This window comes from Cyclopterus lumpus, chromosome 15 (genome assembly GCF_009769545.1).
Source record: "Cyclopterus lumpus isolate fCycLum1 chromosome 15, fCycLum1.pri, whole genome shotgun sequence".
Lineage (NCBI taxonomy): Eukaryota > Metazoa > Chordata > Actinopteri > Perciformes > Cyclopteridae > Cyclopterus > Cyclopterus lumpus.
The window spans coordinates 6,178,791-6,193,662 of NC_046980.1; the positions used below are offsets into that span (position 1 = coordinate 6,178,791).

General features: G+C 43.7%; 1 protein-coding gene across 1 annotated transcript in view; it reads left to right on the top strand.

Moving 5' to 3' along the window:
• Nucleotides 1–11,655, top strand: part of usp54a (ubiquitin specific peptidase 54a) — a 38,104-nt gene extending 26,449 nt beyond the window's left edge. Inside the window, exons 13-22 of the mRNA XM_034552859.1 lie at nt 765–1,476; nt 1,643–1,761; nt 2,424–2,588; nt 3,849–3,968; nt 5,275–5,461; nt 6,498–7,363; nt 7,650–7,744; nt 8,241–8,357; nt 10,202–10,460; nt 11,031–11,655. Of these exons, the coding sequence (XP_034408750.1) occupies nt 765–1,476; nt 1,643–1,761; nt 2,424–2,588; nt 3,849–3,968; nt 5,275–5,461; nt 6,498–7,363; nt 7,650–7,744; nt 8,241–8,357; nt 10,202–10,460; nt 11,031–11,644 (3,254 nt within the window). The 3' untranslated portion in view covers nt 11,645–11,655. The remainder of the gene's footprint in view (nt 1–764; nt 1,477–1,642; nt 1,762–2,423; nt 2,589–3,848; nt 3,969–5,274; nt 5,462–6,497; nt 7,364–7,649; nt 7,745–8,240; nt 8,358–10,201; nt 10,461–11,030) is intronic.
• The last annotated feature ends 3,217 nt before the right edge of the window (nt 11,656–14,872 follow it).

Consider the following 14,872-nt stretch of genomic DNA (forward strand, 5'->3'; position numbering starts at 1 on the left):
CTGGAATTTTTTATGATGATTTTTGAAAGTTTAAGAAGCCTGATAACGATATATCTCCACTTTAGATGAGGATCCTTTAAATTTGCTTGTTTTAGCAGCGATATTCAATATATATTGCATGCGTCACTTTTCACGGCTGAAAAATAAATAAGCCCATTTAAAAAAAGTTAACGTCCATTTAGAAATGGAAAGTAAGATTCCAACATATGAACATGTATCCTATTTTTTAACTCTTCTAATATATGTCAGGATCAAATGTTGACTTTAACTAGAGTATGTGATCTAGTTTTCCAGCTTATAACTAGAAAAATAAACTGGTTAGATCCTATAATGATACACTGCCTTGTTTTTATATTTTATTTAAAGTAAAGACTGAGGAAACTGAGATTTTAGGGAGGCTCTGATAACATGTTCAGATATTCCTTTATGCTAACATTTGGTCGTTAAATACTTTTTTTTTCTGGGAAAAGAAAGATATGAAATACAGTGTTGTGACCTCAGGAAACGAGAAATTGTGTTGCTGTCATCATTTTTAGTTGTCACTCATATTAAACCATGCGTTCTCTCCCCTCATTCATTTCTGCAGTCAGTAATGTGATCTTACGTTTCCCTTTTTGGTTATTTTTACTTATATTTTCGTTCTCACACCTTTTTGTCCTCCTTGCTTCTCTCCCTCTCTTACCCTCATTTCCTTCTTTTTCTCACTCTTCTCCTCTTTCCTCCTCCTTTTACTCTCTCCCCCCTCTCTTCCTTCCTCCCGGCAGGAGAGACGTTAAAGGAGCAACAGGTGCCTCGTCACCTCCCCAAACCTCCCTCCTCCTTCTCATCATCAACCAGTCGCCTCAGAGACTTCAAAGAGACAATGAGCAACATTATCCACAGCCGACCCTCCTCCTCCTCGTCCTCCTCATCTTTACCGGCTGCCGTGCTCGCTTCCGAAATCAACTCCTCCTCCACCAACAACCACCACTATCCGGCCACCATTTCATCTGCCTGCCCTTCCTCGAGTAAACCCCACGACTGGGAGGCCGACAGCACCAGCAGCGAGTCCAAGTCCAGCTGCTCGGGTGGAGCAGGTTCAGGGAGATACCGGCCAGCCTGGAGGCCCCGAAGGGAGGCGCTCAACATCGACAGCATCTTCAACCGCGAGAGGCGACGGCAGGCGGGATACAGTCCGCTCGGAGCCTCCCTGCCCGACGACTGTGGGGCTCCGGCCTCAGGGGGAGCAGATGCCTCCTTCCCAGCCAAGGAGGATGCAAGGTCCGTCAGGCCCGGCTCCTCCTGGACTCTTCCCACCACCTCCAGCAGCCACAGAGGAGATGTACCTGCAAGCGGAAGGGGAAGTGAAGGACGTGCAGAGCTGCCTCCTCCTCCTCCCCCTCCTCCCAGGCTGATCCAGAGGATGGAGAGCGGATACGAGAGCAGCGAGAGGAACAGCAGCAGCCCAGTCAGCCTGGACCTGAACTTGGGCGACAGGTGAGCTCACAGAAAGTCCTTGTCCAGAGCTGAATCAGTAGCAAGCAAACTATTTAATAGCATAAAGGTGCTTTCAAGCTGAAGGTTAACTGTGACTGTAGTTCAAGACGTATTACTGGATATCGCTGTACTAAAGCGTGACTCTCTCTCTCTCTTTCGTCTACAGGGACTGTGTTGTGAAGAAGCCTTCCTCCTCTTCCTCAGGTCCGGCATGGAGGAACATAAGGTCGAAGAGCAGTGGAGCTTTGCTGCAGGAGCTCAGCTCTGCCAACAGGGGAAGCCTCGGTACGAGTCCGACACGTAAACACTCTAAGTAATCGCGCCACTTTGTGTTCTGCAGACTTGAAAACCTGTTTAGAATTATTGCACCTGCTTGAATTGAGCTGTACACACCTCTACTCGATGTAGAATCCTTCTTTACCACATATTTTAACGGCTAGTAATGCAAACGGTACGATGGTCTTTAATTTTCTGCTGCTGCCCTTGAAAGTGTTGCTGTTTAACGGAGCTACAGTCCAGAGTGGACTAACTTTCGCCTTGTTTTCCTCATGAATAGCAGCGTGTGCGGTGCAAAGTTTGCCCCCATTTTTCTTTTCAAGTCATCGTAGTTGACAACGTACTCTCTTCATAAGAGTGTTCAATGGCATCCGTCTCTCATTCAGAACCTCAGTACTGCAACTAAATATCGCCTGCATCACCTCCAGAAGGTTAATTTAAGGAAAGGAAGCCATTGTCACTTAAACCGACACTAAATTCCCTCTTGATGTTGTTCTGAGAGACGAATCATCTTGTTCAGCCACTCAAACGGGAATCGGCTGACAAATATTGAATCAGGCTGATCTGAATGTCTCATGCGGGAACACAACAATCTCTCCTTATAGGCGGTTTTGTTGCCATAGTTCCCAGTGATGACTATTAATGTGTGTGTGTGTGTGTGTGTTGAGCAGCGCCCCCCATCGGCCGCAGCGAGTTGGACGAGTTGCAGGAGGAGGTGCAGAGGAGAGCGAGGGAGGAGGAGCAGCACCGCCGGCAGGAGAAGGAGAGGGAGGCAGCGCTTGGCTTCAACCCCCGACCCAGCAAGTACTTGGACCTGGACCAGCTGCAGATCCAGGGTACACACACACACACACACACACTAATAATGCTTTCAATGTCTATGTATTAACCATTGCATCGTGGGACATGTGGACTCAACTTTCTCTAGAAGAGTAAATATTAAAATAAAATAAAACAGATTCGGTCCATCACTGATCCAACTGTCAGGTGTGTTGTGTGTGTGTTGTGTGTGTGTGTGTGTGTGTGTGTGTGTGTGTGTGTGTGTGTGTGTGTGTGTGTGTGTGTGTGTGTGTGTGTGTGTGTGTGTGTGTGTGTGTGTGTGTGTGTGTGTGTGTGTGTGTGTGTGTGTGTGTGTGTGTGTGTGTGTGTGTGTGTGTGTGTGTGTGTGTGTGTGTGTGTGTGTGTGTGTGTGTGTGTGTGTGTGTGTGTGTGTGTGTGTGTGTGTGTGTGTGTGTGTGTGTGTGTGTGTGTGTGTGTGTGTGTGTGTGTGTGTGTGTGTGTGTGTGTGTGTGTGTGTGTGTGTGTGTGTGTGTGTGTGTGTGTGTGTGTGTGTGTGTGTGTGTGTGTGTGTGTGTGTGTGTGAGTGAGACAACAGGAATGTTCCTCATTGACCAACTGAAAGGGCCCGACTTAGCTGGTGCACAAAGGACTGAATGACCCACGCAGTAATAAAGTGCGTGTGTGTGTGAGAATATACCACAGCTAACTACATACACACTCTTCACTGTATGCTTGTATTATGTTTGTTGTTTTGTAGATATTTTTATTCCCAGATGATTTTGAGCTGATTGCGTGTAATACTTTTCCCATAAATTACATTTCTGTCCATCAACACCAAACAGTCCCTCAACGTTTCTACAAATAGAAAATTAATGATGTCTTAACTGATGTTATGCTCTGTCGGTTATTAACCGTCTTCCTCTGATGTCAGTCTGAGAGCAGATTGTCAGAATTAATGAACGTTTTTCCCTCGCGCTTATATTCGTACGATGAGTCAGCTGGTTGTTATTTTGCTGTTCGACATATAAAATAACATCAATAGCTGATATTGGTGCTGATGTCGTTAGACTATATGAACAGATAGATGTAGTATTATATAAGCTTATAGTTCAGATTAAATAAACAAACTGGATAATGTCAACATAATTCTGTGTAATTTTCAATCCAAAATTATTCAAAGTAATAGATTCTAATCCAGTAGTGAAAAACTCCTTGACAGGTCTAAAATGTAAAGGTACATTTTGACACTAAGCTGTACGTTTATGTTTTCGGCAGCAAACTCATTGCATGTGCTTCTGTACGTGTTGGTTCTGCAGGTAAAGGTGATAACTTTGAGAGATGCGTTTCGGAGGCGGAGCTTCTGCTGGACCAGTCGGTGCGTCTGGAGCAGGCGGGCGAGGTTGCCGCTGTGCTGTCGGCCGTCAACGAAGCCGTCTGTAAGCTCCCCCCCCCCCCCCCCCCCCCCCCGTTGCCTCACACACAGATACATTCAGCATCTCGCACCAAATAAACCCACCAACCCTTTGTTGCTAATGGCAACCAGAGGCAGCCGAGTGGCCTGCTGATGACTGCTTGACATCAGCCAATGCGATTCCAATGTGTTTGTTGTTGTCACTGAGGATTTTACACACACACGCACACACACTTCAGTCTCTGCTACACCACCTATGCTTTCTCCTTTAACCGCACACGCCTGCAACACGACAAACTAAAAGCTGACAGCCGGTTAAAACAACAAAAGCAGATGAAGACGTACAAAACTATGCCGAGACGGCTTGAAAAGCAAATATTAGAAATCGAAGGCATCAAAAGCATCAAGACGAGAAGCAGTTTGGTGAGTCGAGCGTTAGAAGATCTAGAAGCCTCCTCTCTTCTAAATAAAAGCCCGTCAGAATATATCCAGTTTATTTGTAATTCCTGTCAGTAATACAAACATTATATTTATTAAGTTAATCTCTGGGAACACTGAGACAATTTGATTACGACATATTGGATCTTAAATATCAAACATGTTTAATATTTGCGAAATCTGTGCCTCCAGGATTGACTTCTGCGTAGATGGAGAGATGTTAAAAATACACTCTGATAATAATGATAGAAAATCTTTAGAACCATCAGAAAATCTAGGCTTCGCCAACCACTGTCGGAAGGGGGAATCGGGGCCCAAAGTCGGTTTGATTCTTGTGGAGTGTATATCTCCCATAACAAGAAACAACCCCCAAGGATTAATTGATTTAATTATTTTTATAAATATAAATATATCTAGTACGTAATAACCTTAACATTTAAGGTTGGTGGGACACGATTCTTTAAATGTGTATCTTACATGTAAGCTATTATTCAATTAAAATGTGTAACGGACCACTAAAATTATATAATAAGAGCCAAGCGGCCATAAACTGGAACGACCCTTTAACTTGACAGCTTGGTTTGAGTTTATTTTGGCCGCCGTGTTTCTTTATCATTTGGTTAATTTAACGTTCTGAATATAATTTCCCCATTTCATCATTGAGAACCAAACCCGGGTTGTTGATCTTACCCATTCCCATCATACACACACACTCACATTTTCATCATGTCTGATATTTGATTTTCCTGTCGGGTGTATATTTGATTTAAGATTTTTGCATGAAATCATCATAACAAGTTATTTTCTACATCTTTTATTTTTGTTTCCTTATATATTCTTTTCCTCTTTCTTTTTTTTTCTTTCTGTTTTTTATTTTCTGTACCCGGCTGCAGCCAAACTGCAGCTGGTGGCAGCTGAGGGCGGAGCTAGTAGTCACAGCCGGCTGCAGCGCTGCATGAGGAGAGCCCGCAGCCTGCAGCAACGCATGCAACTGCAGCAGCAGCAGCAGGACTCAGAGGCAGTCAGACAGCAACCGCAGCAACAACAGGAGGAGGGGCAGCAGCTGCAGGAACAGCCCAGGTACCACCTGTAGTCTGCTCAGCCAATCGGGAGGAGCATTAGCACTCGGCCACCGTCACATGTGTAAAATAAAAAATAATGACACTTTAGCTCATTAGCTTTCTTTCGGAGACCGAGATGAGGTGATGGATTTCAACATCATCTCTGTGTGTATCCATCCGCCCAGTCCTCCTACTATAGTGCAGGTTACCAGGTGAGCACAGGTTCTGGTCTCGCAGTGGACTGACAGCCGAGTGTATCAGGCCGCATCATTTACATAAAGAGAAGACCATATCGTTGAGTCAGCGAGAGCAGCGGTACCACAGAGTTCTGGTTTTCGTCTCTGCCCCAAGACTTCGTGGAGCTGCACCACAGTCACTGCAACAACTCACCTCAGATTGTCACTTTGTGGATGTTAAGACCGAACAAAAAAAGCGCTGGCAATATGCAAAACGTTCCGCTGGAAAATGACCAATAATTACAACTGAGTCGCAGGAATAAAACACCAAAGACACACCCAACTAGTTTGATTTTATATGATGTAAAGTTTATTTGAAAGTCTTGAATTTTTTTAATTTTTAATTAACTAAACTGACTTACTGGACCTTGTTCGTCTTGATTCTTTACTACAGGAAACAATGACTTTGTTACGTCTGCTTCTTAATAGGAATACATGTCAAGCTTTATCTTGGAGTGGAGATGACTTTTTGAAATCGTCTTTCTTTTTGAAAGGAGCAGATACTATCATTAATACATTACACACATTCACACGTTGCATATCACCATGTCAACCAGCATCAGGAGTAAGCTCAAGCTGACCAATCACAGCTCTTTTTGTTAAATAATTAAGTATTCAGTATGTTCTTTTTGTTCTGGTCCAACACTTTCGAGTTATGACTGTAATGAAGTCGACTCAGAGATTGGTGAGAGCCCAAGCTCTCCAACGACACCATCTGTTCCAAACATACTGCAGGCACACACACACACACACACACACACACACACACTCACACTCTTCCTCACCCGCCTCTCTCTTTCTCTATTTCTCTCTCTGCAGTGAAAAGCTTTTCTCGCTCCAAATACTTTTGACAGAGAGACATGGCGACCAGTCAGCTGCCACTCAGGACCAACAGGCCCCGCCTCTCTCTCCCTGCCTTGTTAAGCCCCTCCCTCCCAAAACAAACTCCGTGTCTGACGCCTTCACCTGCGCTGGCACCCCTGCAGGTTCACCCAGAGACAACAGCAGGACCGGAGGCCCCTGCTTTCTCTTTGGGAAACCCATCGCCAACGCCAGGTCCCTCCCTGCCCTGTGCGTAGATACCTGGGAACAGAGCCCCCTGGGAGACTTGGCTCCACCCCCTCCATCTGAGGAGGTGGAGCATTGTGCCCAGTGGACCAGAACGCCCCCTGTCTCCATCCCAGCACAGGCCCCGCCCCCACCCAGGCCATATTCTAAAACCCCTTCCCCTGTTCATCTGATGATGGAGGAGGTGCCCCCTACTGCTAGCCCCAGGGTTGCCCCACTCTCATCCTCTTTCCCAGTCAGGAACTGGTCCTGCTTGGATCCACGCGATGTTGTCGATTCTCCCGTTGACCCCCCAATCAGCCCTCCTCTTTACTCAACCCCAGACCCCCCTTCCAACGCCCCCCCTCCGCCGGTTGTGAGCTGGCCTGAACCGCCCTCCTCCGCGCCCCCCAGTCAGGACTACAAAGCAGCCCTGCCTGTGGAGCGCTGGGCGGAAAATGTCAACAGATACTACGGCTCCCAAAATGCACCAGGAGGAGGAGGAGGAGGGGGGGGAGTGGCGGAGCCTGATGAGGAGCTCTCGGAGCTGGACTCTCTGTACCAGGCCAGTTTGCTGGCTCCCAGCATGCCGCGGGGCAGCCGTGGAGTCAGTCCTCAACCAACCAACAACAAACCAGGTAGTTACTGCAGAAAGAGGAGAACTCGGTTAATATTTAATATATTATGTTTTGAAGTAATATCTCCAGTTAACTCGATGCTTTTAATTGATGCTAAGCTACCAGCTAACAGCATGGGGCCGATTTGTCAGGATCACTGTCCCCGTGGGGATATGCAGCTCCAGAAAAGTAATTCAGTAGTTGTGTAGCACTGCTGCAACACAACCTTTACAGTTAGTGCTGCATCCACTGTTAATAATAACGTGTGTGTGTGTGTGTGTGTGTGCGTGTGCATGTGCGTGTGTAGGTGTGAGGAGGATGCCGTCAGGATCTGGACGGTCCAAAACACCAACGGCTGAGATCGAGAGATACGCCTACAGAACACCCGTTACAACTCACAAGGTATTATATGCATGCTGGCAGTCAAAACATGTGAGCGCTCTCCCTGCTTCAGTGTGTGTGTGTGTGTGTGTCACATTTTAGGTCTTGCCGGGGTACCTTTTTAATGTTGTATTAGGTTTTCTTTCAAAGAACAAAGAGAAACAAAAGGGATACATATATGCCACCCAGATACAAAACACGTACTTAAGAAAACGTTTCCCAGACCTCGGTGCCGATCTGTGCTGCAGGCTAAAGGCTCCAGACATCAGTTTCTATAATAGACTGTCTATAGGAAGTGGACTATAAGTGACATCAGAGGGTGGAGCCAAGTCCAACCGATAACACTGAATAAGACCATTTTTATAGCAAACATAAAGGTCACAACTTTGAAAGGTTCATACCCAGACCGTACGACGATACCCTGCTATGTGGCCGATTTTTCTCTGAATGGTGAATTAATAAATGAACATCATGCCGTATTGAATGTTATTCCCTGCTGCCCTCTTTCTCTGTGCAGTTGCCGTCGAGCGAAGACGAGAGCTACAGCGCAGCAAACCTGCGACGCATTGCTCGCAGCCTAAGTGGAACCGCCATCGGGTCGCGACCCCAAAACCCCAGCCCCTCCGACAGCTGTGTAAGTTACACACACACACACGCACACACACACACATACACAGTCGACTGGTTTTCATTTAACACCCTGCTGTCGTGTTTGTACGATGTAACTGCAGCCTGGTTCACTTTCTGAGCAGCAAAACACGTCAGACACTTTAATTAAAAAGGGCCAGCTGCAGTACATTGGTTTGTACAACCGCAAGTAATGCTAAACTACTTATGAAGTTCTTTAAAGGTAATTAATAATATATATTATTAGGTCTTCACAGAGAGAACATTTTGGCAGCATTTGAATGTTGACGTTCAACAATTAATATGTTTGTTTGCTGTTTTATTAGATGAGAATATTTCATGCGTGGAGGAGAATTGCCTCACAAATAAGGTGGTTCTGTGTCATTTTAAAAGGCCTCTTTCTTAACCGAGGAACACCTAAGAACTTGCCTTTTCTTTATGGGTAAATAATAAAAATGAATGAATAACAATGCGCCTGTCCGCTGCGGGAGTGCTGAACATGTTCATAAATGTCTCTGCAGCAGGAAAACGCTTCTGTGAGAAAACCCCGTGAACATAGAAACCTCCGTACGGCCGGCGCTCCTCTGCAGAACCTCTCTCTCTCTCTCTCTCTCTCTCTCCGAGTGCCTCCTCTCAGTTGCCTGCTGGCGTTCAGCCATCTTGTATTCAGCCCTCGGGCATCGCTTCGGGCCGGCGCATTAAAGATTGATCACTGATTTTAAGTTTTCCATTAAGCTTTTAACCTTGGCGCTCGCTTCGAGGCGAAGCCGGCCTGATCTGAAGCGACAGACTGTCAGATCCTCCGTCTGTATCTCACTTCAGCCAGAGGGTTTTATTCCTCCGTGTTGGAGGGTCGGTTGTATCTGTGACGGGGGCCCACTGCGACATTGAACTCTCATGAATGGAGTATTTAACTAAGAACCATGTGAAGTCTGACCCGCAGTCAGGGAGCCTCATAAATGATTCAACCGTTGACATGAAGAGCAATCGGCTGTGCTCAGGAAACCATCATTCTGACTGTTTCTTTACCGGTTGAACTGAATTTAAAGCTCTCGTTTATCACCGTTTACTGCTGATGCCGCACAAATTGGCCCGTCAGTCCCGCGCTCCATCTCGCCCTCATTAAGGTACTTGAATTCCCGTCGTATTAAAACTCACGTTCGAGTCCACGAGCCCGCCACAAAATGCACTTAATTTCAAATTAAGAGATTTCAGAGAGTGAGACAAGAACCCCAAAAAATGTCCATTAAAACTTTAGAGCTCCAGTATATATATATATATATATATATATATATATATATATATATATATATATATATATATATATATATATATATGTGTGTTTTCTGAGCCAAAACAAAGTGGCCACATCAGTAAAAAATAACTCCTCCTCACCTTGTTTTTCCATTTCCAAAAAAAGAAACTTGCATCTTTGAGATACAAGGTTTTCACAGGTGTTTTTATTTTGTTTCATTTTTCACAGTTTTCCCTCCATCGTGTTTAACTTGTGTACATTTTGTATTCCCCCTTCTATTTTTTTATGTTTTTCTCCAACACCTTGATATCCCACCATCTTTTCTATTTTTTTTTTACACTTCTTTCCCATTCTTTTGACATCTTGTTTTAACTTTTCATTCTATGTATTTCTTTTTCTTTTCTGTCATGTTTTATCCTCCCCCTTCTCGTCATCGTCTTCATACCCTCTTTTTCTTGCCTCATTTCCTTCCGTGTTTTTACTCCTGCTCCATCTTTCTCCATCACATCTCCTCCTTATTATTGCTTTTCCCATTCTTTATTCCACCTCCATCATCATTTTCTTTCATCATCTTGTTCCTCCTCTTCACCCTGAAGGAGCCCCCTGTGTCCAGGCCCCCCCTGAGACACTCTTGCTTATCTTCCTCCCTCCCCCGTCGCCCAAGCACCTCCTCCCTGCACGTCCCCTCCTCCTCCACCTCCTTCACTACAGACCCATCCTACCACCACCACCACCTCCTCCAACACCACCAACCCCGACACCACGGCCCCCCTGCTCCTGCACCTCCTCCACAGCACCCTCCCTTGCAGACATCACGGCCCCCGAACTCGGGCCTCTCCTCCTGGGGACACTCAGGTAACATACTGGCCCTCCACCTCCACTCTCCACCAGCACCACCAAAACCACAACAACCTCCGAATATTAGTTTATGTTCAATTCAGTTTATTTTGTATAGCCCAATATCACAAATTACAAATTTGCCTCCGAGGGCAAGTGGTGTCGTGATGTCCAAGCATTAAAACATTAATTCACTTATTCCTTTATTCTTTTTTTTAATGTCATAATGTCATCACCTCTGTATTGTATTCGGGGAGGTTTGGCATGTTAGCACCCCAAGGTCAAAAAAATTTGTTAAATCTCATCTTAACATATTTTCTGAGTAATTTCTCACATAGTTTCCTGGAAATAATAAATTAATCTGCTACAGTTAAAATATTTAGAGTTTATTGAGTTGAGCTCCGGAGCAGTAGGAAAGTAAAGCTTCATTTAAATAGAGAGAAATGTTCCAATTTAACAAAAAATAGTTCTGGTTGCAGCACCAAGTTTAACAAGCTTCAGGATATGTGACTGTTTAATTGTTTGTTTCCAAAACAGATTTTACACTGTGTTCTAATTGCATCTCCTCCTCCTCCTCCTCCTCCTCAGGAGCTGGACCGGGCGTCCAGCAGCAGTTTCTGGTTGTGTCTGACCGGCACCAGGCTCTCTCAGGTCAAAGCCTCCACGGCGTCGCGTTGAGTTACGGCACTTTGCCCCGGGCTCCTCGGCGAGCGCCTCCTCCTCCCTCCTCCTGCTCCACCGCCTCCCTCCCCAGACCCAGAGCGGGCTCCGGTCCTGCCCCCCCTCTGCCAGCCCAACAGAGTCTCTACGCCACCCTCTGCCACCCTCGCCGTTCTGCCAACGCCACCATTAACAGTCACTACCGGCAACCATCGCTGCCCATTAATATCAACGGGTCCAACCGTTACGCTCCGCACCACCTCAGGGGCCCCGGGGAGGCCCCCGCCCAGCCGCTCCGCCTGGACGTGCCCCCTGAGACCGACTGGCGTCGTGACGCCGACTACAGGACCGCCAGCTCCTCCTGGGACCCCCGCGCCGCCCGCCAACACCAGCCTCTCCAGCGGACCGTCTCCCAACAGCCTCCCCGGCCCCGCAGGGACCCCCAGCTCTGCTCGCTGTGCCAGCAACTTCCTGCCGAGCCGCCCCGCCCCTACTGTCAGTCCTGTGGCGCCTACGTGGCTCGGTTCCGCCCGGTCAGCTGATCCGGTCCAGACTCGCCCCCCCCCCCCCACCCTTTGCAGATGCCACAGCAGAAGAGTCTCTCCCCCCCCCCCCCCCCGAGAAGCAGCTACTTCACACCGACTCAACCTTTATCCTCCGGGTTTTGGCCCCATCCCGTCTCAACCTGGACGCCCGTCACAAGGAACCTGAATCACACAGACGGATCTCCGATATACAACCTATGAATGTCTGCTGGATTTAAGCACATATTACATTTATAATCTAGACAAAGCACCGTGAGAAGGACAGAACTGAAAAGCAGCGTGATCATGACGACATTGCTGCGAACCTACGGTCAGTCAGAACTGATGAAGGTTTGATTTAAAATATGAGGAAACACTCGCATCAATAAACAGTTGGAGTTATTAGTCTTCATCTGCTGAATGTCAGATTGATAATATACATGAAAGGCATGTTTTATTTAATTGTACAAACAAAAAAAAAAAACATGAGCGCAATTTTGAGTTTTATCGTTGAAAAGATAATGGTTTAAATAATCTAAAACTATTTAGATAAGTAATTAACCACTTTTTAAGTTATTTTTCCAGTAAAAATACCAAAACAACTCATTTCAGGTTCGCAAATGTGAGAGTTTTCTGCTTTTATTTTGGTCACATGATAATAAATATAATATTTTTTTGTCCAACCGTCAGCCAGAAACACCTTTTTTATTTAGTAGACTACTTTTAATACTTAACTCAAAACTAGTGACTAGAATCTGCACAACACACTTAGTTATCAGCTGTGGATCACGTTTCAGTTTCTATTTTAAATGTGCCAAAACATTTATTTTGAAAGGTCATATTGGTTTTTTTTGTTGGTTTTTTTAACTGATTACATTTTTTTACATTCATCACAATTTTTTATAAAACAAATGTGTGATGAATGCGTCGGAAACAAGTAATTCCCAACATTCACTTTGATGAAGCAAAGTGTTTATTGATTTCAGTTTACGAAGAGCTTCAACTTTCTTTATTGATTTAGTTATTTTTTTCAAATTAATCGTTTAATTAGTCTGTGAAATGTCAGAAAACTAGCAGATAAAACATCACTGAAGCTGGAACGAGAGAATATCTTTTTAGGACATTTTTCTGTTTTTACATAAATGACCAAAAACAATTATGAAGGGATTATCAAAAATTTGACGCCTGCCGCTTTTTTTTAATTTTTAATTTTTTTTTAATTTTTATCGATTGTCGTGAAAAATTGTCGATATTCAACTGATCATCATTTCATCTTTTTGGGTTGAATAACAGTTTGAGATATTTCAGTTGGAGATCGATGTGTCATGTTTTTTTGTGACATTCTGATCTTTTTAATGCAGCTGAACGGACGTCGGGTTTGAATTCACGACAGGAAGTTGAAAAGCTGCTTCCTCTCTGCCGTGTGTGTGTCTCAGAATATAAAATCTACTCTACTTATTACTCTATTTATTTTTGTAGGCTTGTCAGACTGAGTTGTGCATAGATGAAACTATTCTACCTGAATATACTCTCCTACTATAGTCTAATTTTCTAAAGGTAGCTAGTCGCCTTGTTTTGGGATGTGGAGCCTTCTTATACCGTGCACAAGGCTGTTAGTGACTAATAACTAAAGCTTTTATTTTGACAGCTAATATTTAGCATGATGTTTTATTATAGCCTTGAGAGACGTTGGTGTACATTTATTGTCACGACAACAATACGTGCAGATCTTTCTTAGCGCAGCGACTCGACTGCATTTAACTCTTTAATAACTATTTAGTGCACTTCAGAAGTGTTGAAGATAGATTTATTTCATGTGCTTGTTGCTAGTTTGTGTTGACGTCCTCCCGTTGTTAAGGGAGACGCTCCGCGTTGCGTTCAGGGGGCTTGTTTTCTTCTTTTTGGATCGGTTTGATGGATTTAATGAAGGAACACCTTTTTACACGAGGACGACATTTTTAATGACAACTGCAGAGTGAATATGTCCCGAGAAATACACAAATAAACTAGGGGTTAAACATTTAATTTAAAAATAATTTTAACTGCTGCAATCTATCTGCAGATGTCTGAAGACGTTTGATAATTATACTTTAAAGATCACACGAAGAACCAAGGAGCTAAATATTAATTGATTAGTTGATTTATTGATTCTCCATCGTTGCAGCCACGATGTCGCTCCAAACTCTCCTCCGTTGTTTGACTGACAGGATGTTTAGTTTTAAAGTAAAACCTTTAATTAAGTCCTGAGTTCATCTTAATAGTCATGAAGTTATTTTTGCTTTGCCAGATTTTATTTTGTTGATTTTTTATTTTTATTTTTTTTTGGGGGATATATTTTTTATGCTTATTTTTCTACATTGTAGACTTAAGAGATGATGATTAAAATGTTTAAAGGAAAAGTTCTGCGTCTCCGAGATTTTATTTTATTTCAGGAGGAAATCATCGGCCGTTGACGCTGCTCGCCTGCTGAGCCACAATTAACACAATGTACACAATGAACACCTGAAACAAATAATAATCATTATACATTATTACCGTTATCTGTCATTAGTTGGATTGTTCATTTACAGTTCACTTAACCCCCGTCTTTACCCCCCCGGAAAGCAATTTTCCCCAATGCAGCTTAGCAGCAGGTGCCTCAACACTGACATTTTTTATTGTGAAGTCATAGTATATAATTGAGTCTTATTAAGCATGACGTAAAAAACAAATAAAAAGCCACGCTCGTGTATGGCGAAAAAGTCAAAGTATCAGTCTATGCTGAAAAAAGTTACTTTTTTTCCGACATACTATATAACTTCTTTTTTTTTTTAACACACTATACTACGATATTTGTCTTTAAAGTTTTCATGGCATACTATATACACTTTAATTATACTTTTTTGGCACTATATACTTCACATAACATGTTTTATCACATATTTCTTGACATAATATACGATAACGCTCAGGACATAATTACCTTTATTGTGACTTTATCGCCTTTTTATGGCTTACTGCACTAATATTGTTATGACCTTTTTATATTGAATCTTTTTCATGACATTTTATTGACATTATTTCCAGCATACATAACATGCTTTTTAAAAAAAAAAACATTATTCTATAATTTGTTTTTGGCAGACTTAACTAATATCATGACTTTTTATTTAAATGTTTATTTATACTTTGATTTCTAAAAAAAAATGTATTTTACATTTTCTTGTGTTTTTATGACATGAAAAGTTATATTAAGTTTTTTTAGGA